At 34.5% G+C, this 12797-nt stretch overlaps 1 protein-coding gene across 1 annotated transcript; it reads left to right on the forward strand.

Annotated features, from left to right (window-relative positions):
* Nucleotides 1-4557: 4557 nt before the first annotated feature.
* On the forward strand, nt 4558-7401 carry LOC121987539 (disease resistance protein RPS2-like). Its single transcript, XM_042541301.1, has 2 exons — nt 4558-6312; nt 6487-7401. Exons 1-2 carry the CDS (start codon nt 4609-4611, stop codon nt 6664-6666), a joined length of 1884 nt encoding a protein of 627 aa, XP_042397235.1. The 5' UTR covers nt 4558-4608; the 3' UTR covers nt 6667-7401.
* Nucleotides 7402-12797: the final 5396 nt, after the last annotated feature.

Consider the following 12797-nt stretch of genomic DNA (forward strand, 5'->3'; position numbering starts at 1 on the left):
ACTGTAGCGATAATCCAATCTTGTTGATTGGAGATCCCAAGATCTTGGTTCAAAGGGACAACGAAGTTACAGAAGTTGTGTTACAACACATGAGATATTTTATCTCTATCTCAATTCTAGGATGAATTTGTGTTGTCCTACCTCATGTAGTGAGGTTAAGCTTATGCTTTTAGTGATTTCTATACCTTATAAGGTAGAGTATGGTAGGATACTCCTGATAGAAGTGTCACCTATATGAGTGTGAAGATAGGCCGCTTCAATGAAACACTCATGAATCCAAGAAGGTGTCCATGGCCGAAACGGAACCAACCATGAGAACCTAAAGTAGGTGAGATAGGTCTCTGTATGGATGTTGTTGTCTTAGTATACACCAACAGCTGAGCAGTTCAAGACATCACGTTCACTGCGCAGCCTAGTATACTCGATAGCATTCCACTACGGAAGGTTCAAAGCCACAAGCTACCTCTCCCGATACAATGACTTATCGATTGGACTCTTGTAAAGTGTCAGCATGCATACACGCATTGCATTAATTTCCATTCATGTGGGGGATTGTTGGATATTGGAGCCTTAATGGACCAATATCGGTTTTAGGGAAAAATCGGAATGCCATCAATAGATAGAAGTCATAATTGACTTCAAAATTGAAATCTACGTTTCGTGTAGATAGATTTAGACTATTAATTTGCTCAAAACCGATTAAAGGTGAATGAGAAGTTAATTGTTTAAAGTCGGCCCAAATAAACATTAATTACTCATTAATGATATATAAGGAAATGCATGGGAAAATAGTCCCACATTGGAAATTTTCGATGTGCATTCTTTGCTTATTAATGATGCTGTGTTAATGGAGTTAACTCAGAAAAAGACCAGGTGCTCTCTTCTCAGGTGATGGATGAGATTAAAGTGGGATATGTGAAGGGTTATAACTCTTCAGAATGGACGATCCAGATCGATCCAGCCCAAAGAACACATCCACTCACCCAAAAGGCATTCAACCTCTTCAATTGGTATAAATAAAACCCTCAGATGCTGGAAATTTCATTCGAATCATCGAATTCATCTATTCTACTCTCTCTTGAGCATTCATCTCATCTTGTGCATAAAGAGTCCAAAAAGCTTACGAGAAGGTTCGCTGGTCTCGGAATTCGGAGTGCTACGATTCCGAGACGTTCGTCGTTGTATCTTAGGAACGAATTGCTGCTATCCGTTAGCACCGTAGCGGAGCAATATCGTTTACGGAGATAATATCGAACACTAGCCTCGACAATCCATATCAATTTGCGCTCTCCGGGAGATACCGGCTCCAACAGAGCTAAAAACGTATTTAACTAAAAACAACAGAAAAGATTGTGAGAGCAAAATTTGATTTGAAAATTGAGGACCGATGAGATCATCAGTTTTATATTTATATATATATACTCATTGAAAAAAATATTTATAAATTTATTGAAATTATGACTCGAGTCTTAAATAATTGATAAATAAAAAAAAAAATGCTCTGACTGCTCCGGTAACTATTTTGATATCTTTATGATGGATAGCATGAGGGTTCCACGCTTCATATATGTTTGTATCCGCACGAAATCTTTACATGACCAAGTTGATGCTTAAAATCTTTCGGTGACATTAACATCTCAAAACCCAATTAGATCCGTTGATCTATTCCGAGTGAGATCAAATCCATTGATATCGAGTCCGACTAAAATCTAAAATTTCTTTCGAATAGTGAGACTTCTTCCCAAGTCAAATACTACTTAAAATATTTATCAGAGGAAACAGTGTGATAGCATTAAAACTCTATATTTATCAAACATTACAACAGTTGTGACTATCACAATAAAAAGAAATTTTTAACATTTACAACAATGGAAGGAGAGGAGGCGTCGACGGCTAAGGTTGGGGAAGGAGAGGAAGATGAGGAGCTTAGGCGAGGAAGAGGGGCACGACACGAGTGGCACGGTGACGGGAGAAGAAAAAGAAAAGGAAAAGGAAAGATAAATTCAATTTTCTCTAAATATATAATTTAATTTTTAATAAATATTTAAATTTATAATTTATACTTCTATTTATATTTATTAAGCTCGTTTATACTCGATAAAAGCTCAAATAAGCTTGTGAGGTATGAATATATTCGTTAAATAAAGTTCGAGCTCAGCTCGATTATAAACGAGTCAAACTCAAACATTCAAGAATTTGACTCGGCTCAACTCGATTACACCCCAAAGTCATAGATATGAGAGATATGGTAAGATTATTTGTTGTGTAATCTATCTACAAGTAAATTATGTTAACTTTTTTGTAATTTGTGAATATTAATAGAGATATCATAAAATTAAAAAATAGATATTGGATACAGTTGCTCAAGAAAGTACTATTATTTTACAATAAAAGGGAAAGTGGATAAGGACATCTCCAATGTAAGTTTTACGAAAGATTTATAAAATTAAAAAACCTCAATAAAAAAGTTTGAAATATTATAGGGATAAAAGTTGAGATTTATAGTTCAAGAATGGTGTTGAAAACTCAAACTTACTTTTTTTCTTTCTCTTGAAAATGGAACTAGTAATTAATGATAAAGTAGTGTTGCATTATGATGTGTGATTTGTAATGTAGAGAGTTATATGATTTATAATGTAGGACTCATAAAAAAATTGTAGAGGAGTTTTTTCATGGTAAAAAAAATAGTAGATTTTTCATTTTTGATGTGACACAATGGAACTATAAAAAATTTCATTTATAGGTGTAACTATTGAAGATGCCCTAAAAATAATAGTCGCATGAGCAATTATAAAGAAGTACAAGAAAACAATACTCCTTATAATTATCAGTGTAAATTTAGTAATCTCATAATCATTAGACATCATTTAGTTGAACTAATCACTGAAATACGTAATTTATGGTTATTCTTGATTGGGAAAATATAAGAAAAAAAGGAAATTCAAAAATAGAGAAGGACAATGCATCGAACAGTGGAAGAAAACAAAGCCCCAGGGAGACAAAAGGATCTACGTCGGCGAATATCATGAAGGAGATGGAGACATTAAGGGTTTGTTCTAATGATCAAAAGATCCAATTTCTCAGTGTTCTAAGCATGAGAAAGAAAAAAAACACTTCTCTTATTGCTTTTCCTCTTAAAAACGCTTCGGAGCAAAAACTAAGGCCCCGGAAAAGTTCAAAATTGTTCTTTTGTAATTTATGTTTTCCTAATATTCTAAAATTGATTTCACAAGATAAAAATCCTGATTTTATTCTGTTATGAAAAATGAAAAAAGAAAATCATTGCTTTCATTTTTTTTTATATTTTTTTTTTCCGAATTTTGATTTATTTTTCTTCTATGTTTTTTGCTTCCTAGTATGAAAGTGAGACCAAGTGCTTCAAAAAAAAAAAACAGATTTTTTTAAAAAATTGTACAAGTTTAGGTCAACATAATAATTTTGATTGCTATACAAATATATACTAATATAAATTGGGAAAGGTATTGAACAAACGCCAAAGAGTTTAAAGTCACGTAGACAAATATTTATTTGTGAAATCAAATTATTTAAGTTTCAAGTAACAATTTGATTTAAAATTATTATGTGTAGCTGAGCTGATCTAAATTTGAGAAAGAAATTAATTATAGCCTTTCAACAAATTTAAGGAACTAAGGAACTTGATTATACTATATAGACTCAAATTGATTAAATTTCAAATATGATTCATTTGTTATTTCTCATTCGTACATATTATGAATATTTTATAACATGTCTTAATTTGGAGCCACCTTCTTCCGAAACCACGTAAAATCGAGAACAAATTCTGTACCAACCAAATACTTTTCTTAGCACAAGCTTTTATTCTTTACTTTGCTCTCTTCAAGAACTATGCCCATGGGATGCCCTCTCTCTTTGCACAACTCCTTTGCTTCCACATAGAGCAATCATAATTTGGATTTGATTCTACATCTGCTATTTATAATGCACCGTGTCATTCTCCGTCTTCATAATCCCATAATTATTTTTCTCCCGCATCATACTTGACATTCTCCAAGCCTATTGCTGCAACAACTACAATGGAGAAGGGGTTGTAAATGAGTCCAGTCAAGCTTGGTTTAGTTTAAATAAACCAAATAATTGAAATAGTTATTTAAGCTTGGTTTAGTTTAAATAAACCAAATAATTGAAATAGTTATTTAAGCTTGGTTTAGTTTGGTTTTTTTTTGTATGCACTTAAATTTGATTTAAACTTTGGTCTGTCTAAATATTATTGAGCTTATTTAATTGTTTAAAACTTTTAACTTTTTAAACTTAATTAATTAGTTACTGAGTTTAATAATATAAATTTATTTGTCAATTTTATTTATTTGTCAACGTTGATAAGAATTTATTGATAAATATGATTTATAAATTTTATTTATTAATATTGTTCATAAATTAAATATTATTTAGGAATAGTTCATAATCTTTATTTATCTATGTATTTAAGCTTGTTCATTAATTTAACAAATTGTTTAAAAATTTTCATTTAATTAATTTTATATATACTGAACGAACGAGAATAAATTTTATTAATTGAACATCAAACTTGCTCTTACAAATATTTGATACGTCTCCAGCAGCTCTACAATGGAGTCTGTTTCCACGAGTTCTGTTATGGATATTTTAAACTTGTTGAAGGCTTGTTGCTCTCAGTCATGCAATTATATCATGACCTATGGGGGGACTTTTAGCTCCTTGGCCAGTGAGGTTGGGCAGCTGAAGGACAAAAGTTCCGATGTCAAGAGAGATGTCGAGGCAGCAACAAGGGATGGCCAGACTCCCAGGAGCGAAGTGCTTGGGTGGCTAAGCTCCGTGCAAGACATGGAAGGTGAAGCCGAGTCGATAGAGAGAAAATACAACCAAAAGATCAAGTGTTTGTGTAGCTTCCCACTCAACGTTTGTTCTGCCTACCGTCTCAGAAACAGAGCTGAAGCAGCACTTGCCACAATCAGAGAGCTCAAACAAAGTGCAGAGTTCACTAAGCTCGCAGATAACCTGAATCTTACCCGCTCCATCAAGATGCCAACCACCAAAACTATCGGCATGGACAAGGTCTTCGAGGAGCTTCAACGCCATGCCAAAGATGATAGTTTGAGTGTGATTGGCATCCACGGAATGGGTGGTGTGGGCAAGACAGCACTCTTGAGAAGATTCAACAATGATTTCCCGAGTGAAACAGAGGCAGACGTGGTAATCTTCCTTGAGCTATCAATAGACTATAAGCTGGAGGAAGTCCAGAAATCTTTATTCGATCGACTGAGTTTGACATGGCAGGATGAGGTCACACACAGAGACAGAGCAACCAAATTATTTAGAGTCCTGAGTACGTTGAAATTCATATTGTTACTCGATAATCTATGGGAGCCCCTAAATTATCAGGTTGTTGGAATTCCACTTCCCGCGCCTCCATCAAAGTGCAAGATCATATTCACAACCCGAACAGAAGACACTTGCAGCCACATGGGCACAGAAAAGATGATTAAAATGGAATGCTTAGAAGAGGAGGCAGCCTGGAATCTCTTCAGAAATAGTGCAAGGATGGATGTCATTGACGCCGACAAGAATGTACGGATCGAAGCTAGAGATTTAGTCAAGGAATGTGGCGGCTTGCCTGCAGCTCTCATTGTGCTGGCACAAGCAATGGCGCCTAAAAAGACGTGGGAAGAGTGGATGCATGCCTTGACCATCATGAAGGACACACCCCACCAACTTCCTGGTATGACAAATAATGTTTTTTCTATCCTGAAATTAAGCTATGATCGTCTATCCAGTGACAACATGCGAGTTTGCGCCTCTTATGGTGCATTATTCATAAAAGGATCTTGGATTGGCAAATTTAATATTAGGAATTCATGGATAGGTGAAGGGATTATTGATAATGTGCAGAATGTAATGGATGCTGACCACAAGACACAGTTTCTACTTGGCATACTACATGCAGCATCTTTAACCGTAAGGGTTCATGATGACTACTTCACGATGCATCCCATGACCCGGGCCATGATATTGTGGGTGCAACGTGAGTGCGGGAAGAAGGAGAACAAATGGTTGGTGTGGGATAGGGAGCGGGTCGAAGAAGCACCGGCAGCTGAGAAATGGCGAGATGCAGAGAGAATTGCACTTGTGTGGAACCAAATAAGTGACCTTCCAGAAGCACCTCAATGTCCTAACTTGATTTTTCTGGATCTTCAAGTTAACAAATTTCTCAGGAAGATTCCTAATGGCTTCTTCTTGCACATGCCTCTCCTCAGAATCCTTGAATTGCAAGAGACTTCTATAGAGGAGCTACCGGTAAGCATTGGTAATCTGATGCAACTACACTATCTCAATCTATGCAAAACTAGGATTACTTCTCTACCAAAGGAGATGACAGCACTAGTAAATCTCAAATACTTGTCGTTGGCATTCATGAAATATTTGAGAATCATTCCTGACCAACTAATCTCCAGTCTTCGAGAGTTGCAGTGGCTTATCATGATGGACAGCTACAGTGGGTGGAAGGAAGGACAGAGTTGCGAAGGAGGTGTGAGTTTTGAAGAGCTGGAAAGCTTGAAGAGATTAAAAGTCATTGGGATGACAGTCAGCACGCTTGCTGCTCTTCAAAACCTCTGTGACTCTCCAAGACTGGCACCATTGACACACTGACTCCATATAGAAGGGTGTCCAGATTTGATGATGTTCAACATCCCATCCATGGATTTTCACGCGGAAACTATGTCCAGTCTAGGTCAAATCCAGCTTCACGCAATGAGTGAGCTAGAAGAGGTAGTAATTGGCAATCGTCAGCCTATTCTTCTACCTCTACAAGATCTTCGACTTTCGAGTCTCCCAAAAGCAAAGCTCGTTTGGAGGGCTATGTTCCCTAATACTCTTCGTGAATTAAAAATTGAGGGTTGCGGGGCAATAGATAGATTGATCAAATTGGAGGGAGAGGCAAATGGTAGTGGGGAGACAGTTATAACAATCTTTCCTGATCTCCACACAATGGTGCTACGGCGGCTTCCAGAATTGAAGAGTTTGAGTGATGGGGAACGAATATTAAATTTCCCATCGTTGAAGACTATCAAGGTGGAAGATTGCCCCAAACTGACGAAGCTGATGTTGGTTGCTGATGGGCTGAAAGAGATCGAGTGTGAGAGATCATGGTGGGAGCAGCTCAATTGGGGCGACGAACGAACCAAGTCCTTCCAACACCTCTACAAACCCATGTATATAGATTGATGGCTAATTCATCACGGGTATGTGAAGAATGTAGGCATTTTGTACAAATATTGTGAAAGTCTACTCCGTACTAATTTTAGTTTTATGAGAGATATATGAGTGTCCGGTATTTGAGAGATTGATTATGTAATATTGAAGATCTAAAATATGATATTTTGTAACGAGAGCTTTATTCAAGTTTCATGAGTATTTTGTACAGCTCTTCAAATAGTGCAAGTATTGTGTACAAATGTTATGTAAATCTTTGTACTAATTTTAGTTCTATGAGAGGTATGAATGTCAGATATTTTTGAGAGTTTGAGTATGCAATATTCAATGTCTAAAATATAAGATTTTAGATAAATTATAAGGATGTTTTGCTTAAATTAATAATAATTATTAATTTAATATATTAATTAAATAAATAACTATAAATAAAAAATATAATTATTTGAAACCTCTCTCTTTTTACAAGTAGAACGTATGTCACATGGTCATTTTGTCCTAGCTAGTAAAAAGGTCCTATGCATGGGAAAGATAATAAACTTATCAAAACATTTTATCTCCATTTTATAATGAAAGAAATGAGTACAAAGATAATGTTTTAATATTATTTCATCATTTTACGACGTGGGTGATTATACATATAGGTTAGTCTACTGCATCGTGTGAACTAAGTCGTATATTATCATACTTTTTACAAGAGACTATTTTCAAGATTCGAAAACGTGTCTTTTTTATCACAAAACAATAACTTTACCGTTACACTAAGACTACCATTCTTTTTCTTTATATATAGATTTCACCAAAGTTAGTTAATAAAGGAAGAAGATTTATATATATATATATATATATATATATATATATATATATATATATATATATATATATATATATCTTACTATTTTATTAAAAATCTCCCCCCTTTACTAACTAACTTTGGTGAAGCCTAAAATGTATTTACGTTAATGTCCTTTTTTTCTATTTACATTAAAAATAATTCCAAGGCTTATTAGTAATTCCACAAGTGAAACAATCAGTGATCTAGAGTTCGAGACTCAGCTACAGCGTATTATTATGAATTTTTCTCATCATTAATTTTCTTTGGTTATTTTATATAAAAAAAAATATAGTTATTTTTAGTCTCATATCTTAGAATTGACAACACTATGATCAAAGAAGCTTCTATAAATATTTTAGGCCGACGATGTTAAAAAATAGACTTTTCTTATTTTTTTTACTAAGACAAGTATAATATTAAATTAAAATAATTTTTTACCCAAATAATTAATTCTTAATTTATAAGGGTAACACTAGAAAATTCAAATAATTCGGATTTTCAAAGACTCAAATAATTATATATTATTATATTACACACACAACGCGTGTGCACGATCACACTAGTATATATATATATAAATCTTCTTCCTTTATTAACTAACTTTGGTGAAGCCTAAAATGAATTTACGTTAATATCCTTTTTTCTATTCACACTAAAAATAATTCCAAGGTTTATTAGTAATTCCACAAACGATACAATCAGTGATCTAGAGTTCGAAACTCAGCTGCGGCATATTATTATGAATTTTTCTCATCATTAATTTTCTCTGGTTGTTTTATATAAAAAAAATATAATTTCTCTTTAGTCCCAAATTTTAGAATTGACAACACTATGATCAAAGAAGCTTCTATAAATATTTTAGGTCGATAATGTTAAAAAATATACTTTTCTTAGTTTTTTTTTACTAAGATAAGTATAATATTAAATTAAATTAATTTTTTTCATAGGGAAGTCGTAAGGGTGACACTCGAAAATTCAAACAATTCGAATTTTCAAAGACCCAAATAATTCAGATTTTCAAAAGTCAGGTATTTTACCCTAATGACTCTATTTTAATGCTAAAATACTTTAATTAATATAATTTCATTATAAAGGGTCAATGTGATTTCAATGTATTATATTACACACACGATGTGCACGATCACTAATATATATCTATAACTTTGGTGAAGCCTAAAATGAATTTACGTTAATATCCTTTTTCTATTCCCACTAAAAATAATTCCAAGGTTTATTAGTAATTCCACAAGCGAAACAATGATCTAGAGTTTGAGACTCAGCTACGACGTTTTATTATAAATTTTTTTCATCATTAATTTTCTCTGGTTGTTTTATATAAAAATAAAATATAGTTCTCTTTAGTCTCACAAAAAAGTTTCTATAAATATTTTAGGCCGATGATGTTAAAAAATATATTTTTCTTAGTTTTTTTTACTAAGATAAATATAATATTAAATTAAATTAATTTTTTACATAAGGAAACCGTAGTTTGTTGTTGGGATTCTCTAGCGTCACCCTTGCATTATTGCACTATTGCACGAGTCTGATAAATCTTACCTAAATAATTAATTTTTAGTTCTTAAAATTATATTACGCACACAACGTGTGTATATATATACACACATGCGCACACATTACCTAATTGGTTCTTATTGTTAGGACCAAAAGTAGCTAGGGGGGGTGAATAGCTCGTCGCGTGCTCGTTGCTCGGCGTTGCTTGTTTCTTCAAGAATGCGCAGCGGAAAATACAGAAACAATCACACAACGCTAACACGGTTGGTTTACTTGGTATCCACCTCACAAGAGGTGACTAATCCAAGGATCCACACCAACACACACACCCTCCACTAAGTAAAACTCTCCTTTATGGTAACTACCAAGGGCGGAGAAGCCCTACAAGACTCAATACAAGAAGAGAGGGCAAGGATACAAGAAATACAAGCTTACAAGCTTATAATGAGTACAAACCCTAACCCTAGCTTCTCTTCTTGGCTTTGATCCGCCTCTTGACTTGGAGAACTTCCAAGATCCTTCAAGAACTGGCGATCTGAGCTTTGTGAGTGCTGTGGAGAAGCTGGCGAGAGATCTGAGTTGAATCGGTGAAGAGATGTCGAAGGAATCGTGCGCCTTCGGCTTTTATCGACGACAATGGTCGGATCCCGATCGATTCGATTATTCCCAATCGATCGGGGAGGCTTTGGATCGATCCACGGATCGATCTAGAGCACCTCTGTTCTCTAGAAAAACGCTTGGATCGATCCATGGATCGATCCAGTGCTTATCGCGCGAAGCAGCCGCGTCCCAATCGATCCACTGATCGATTGGGACATCTGGATCGATCCACGGATCGATCCAGAGGCTTTCTGTTCGCCAGGAAAGACCTAGATCGATCTACTGATCGATCCAGCTCCTGGATAGATCCACTGATCGATCCAGCACTTGGTTTTTGCCTAAACCCAAGTCCCAAGCCTCTCAAACCAACATCCGGTCAACCTTGACCTGTTGGTACATCATGCCTAGCATCTGGTCACTCCCTTGACCTGCCAGGACTCCCCACCAAGTATCCGGTCAATCCCTTTGACCCACTTGGACTTTTCTCTGCATGCCAAGTATCCGGTCATTCCCTTGACCTACTTGGATTTCCACCAGATGTTTGATCATCCTTGATCTATCTGGATTTTCCCTTGCCTGACTTCACTCACCAGGACTTTCACCTACCATCTGCCTAGCTTCACTCACTAGGACTTTCACCTGGCTTCACTCACCAGGATTTCCATCTGCCTAGCTTCCCAGTTAGGACTTCCCAGTCAAGTATCCAGTCACTCTTGACCTACTTGACTCTTCTACAATCAATATCTTATTGTCAAACATCTAAACCCAAACCAAGACTCAGCTTGGTTAACCAGGTCAACCTTGACCTGAGGGATGTTGCACCAACACTTATCTATCAATTTTTAAATTTTCTATTTTTATACTCGTTATATTTAATGAAATCAAATACATATATAAATAATTAGTATTCATCCCATGTATTATTTACTATCTATCATTTATAAAAATAAACTATAGAAAATAAAATTATAGTTTATAATGTCGTCTTGTTTGTGTCCATAAAATTATAGTTTATATCCTCAAGCCAGGTAGCACAAGGGTTTTTGCAATATTAAATAAGAGGTGTAAAATGGGCAAGCTACCATGGCTCTGGCGCACTCCAGTTACGTAGTCAGAAATTAATTTATCAGAGCTAAAAACGTAGTTAACTAAAAACAACAGAAAAGATCGTGAGAGCAAAATTTGATTTGAAAATTGAGGACCGATGAGATCAACAGTTTTATATTTATACTAATGTGATCGTGCACATGCGTTGTGTGTGTAATATAATAATATATAATTATTTGAGTCTTTGAAAATCCGAATTATTTGAATTTTCTAGTATTACCATTATAAATTAAGAATTAATTATTTGGGTAAAAAATTATTTTAATTTAATATTATAATTGTCTTAGTAAAAAAATTAAGAAAAGTCTATTTTTTAACATCGTGGCCTAAAATATTTATAGAAGCTTCTTTGATCATAGTGTTGTCAATTCTAAGATATGGGACTAAAGATAACTATATTTTTTTTTATATAAAATAACCAAAGAAAATTAATGATGAGAAAAATTCATAATAATACGCTGTAGCTGAGTCTCGAACTCTAGATCACTGATTGTTTCGCTTGTAGAATTACTAATAAACCTTGGAATTATTTTTAATGTAAATAGAAAAAAAGGACATTAACGTAAATACATTTTAGGTTTCACCAAAGTTAGTTAGTAAAGGGGGGAGATTTTTAATAAAATAGTAAAATATATATACTCATTGAAAAAAATATTTATAAATTTATTAAAATTGTGACTCGGTTCTTAAATAATTGATAAATAAAAAAAAAATACTCTGACTACTTCGGTAACTATTTTGAGATCTTTATGATGGATAGCATGAGGGTTCCAAGCTTCACATATGTTTGTATTCCCACGAAATATTTTACACGACCAAGTTGATGCTTAAAATCTTTCGGTGACATTAACATCTCAAAACCCAATTAGATTCGTTGATCTATTCCGAGTGAGATCAAATCCATTGATGTCGGGTCCGACTAAAATCTAAAATTTTCTTCGAATAGTGAGACTTCTTCCCAAGTCAAATATTACTTAAAATATTTATCAGAGCAAACAGTGTAATAACATTAAGACAGCCGTGATTAACTCTATATTTATCAAACATTACAACAGTTGTGATTATCACAGAAAAAAGAATTTTTTAACATTTACAACAGTGGAAGGAGAGGAGGCGTCGGCGGCTAAGGTTGGGGAAGGAGAGGAAGATGAGGAGCTTAGGCGAGGAAGAGGATCAGAAGAGGGACACGACACGGTGAAGGGAGAAGAGAGAAGAAAATTTTAATTTTTCCACGTTTAAATAAGGTAGTTTAAATAGATTTTCCTTTGGCCTAATTTTTAATCCCCTTAAACTCATTATACGAGTTTCGAAAAATTCCTATAAAATTTCTGAAAATTCGTAGAAAATTCTTTTATGGTTATTCGTCCATTTTCATTATTTTACAGACCTCATTGACTATCCATAGGGTGACTGGCCCAACCCTAAAAAATTTTTCCGCCGGCCACCAAGGTAAATTGGAAAGTACACGTGATAGTCAGCCTAAGAGCTCAGCATCCTTTGGTTACGTGTCCCATTT

This window comes from Zingiber officinale, chromosome 1B, assembly GCF_018446385.1.
Source record: "Zingiber officinale cultivar Zhangliang chromosome 1B, Zo_v1.1, whole genome shotgun sequence".
NCBI lineage: Eukaryota > Viridiplantae > Streptophyta > Magnoliopsida > Zingiberales > Zingiberaceae > Zingiber > Zingiber officinale.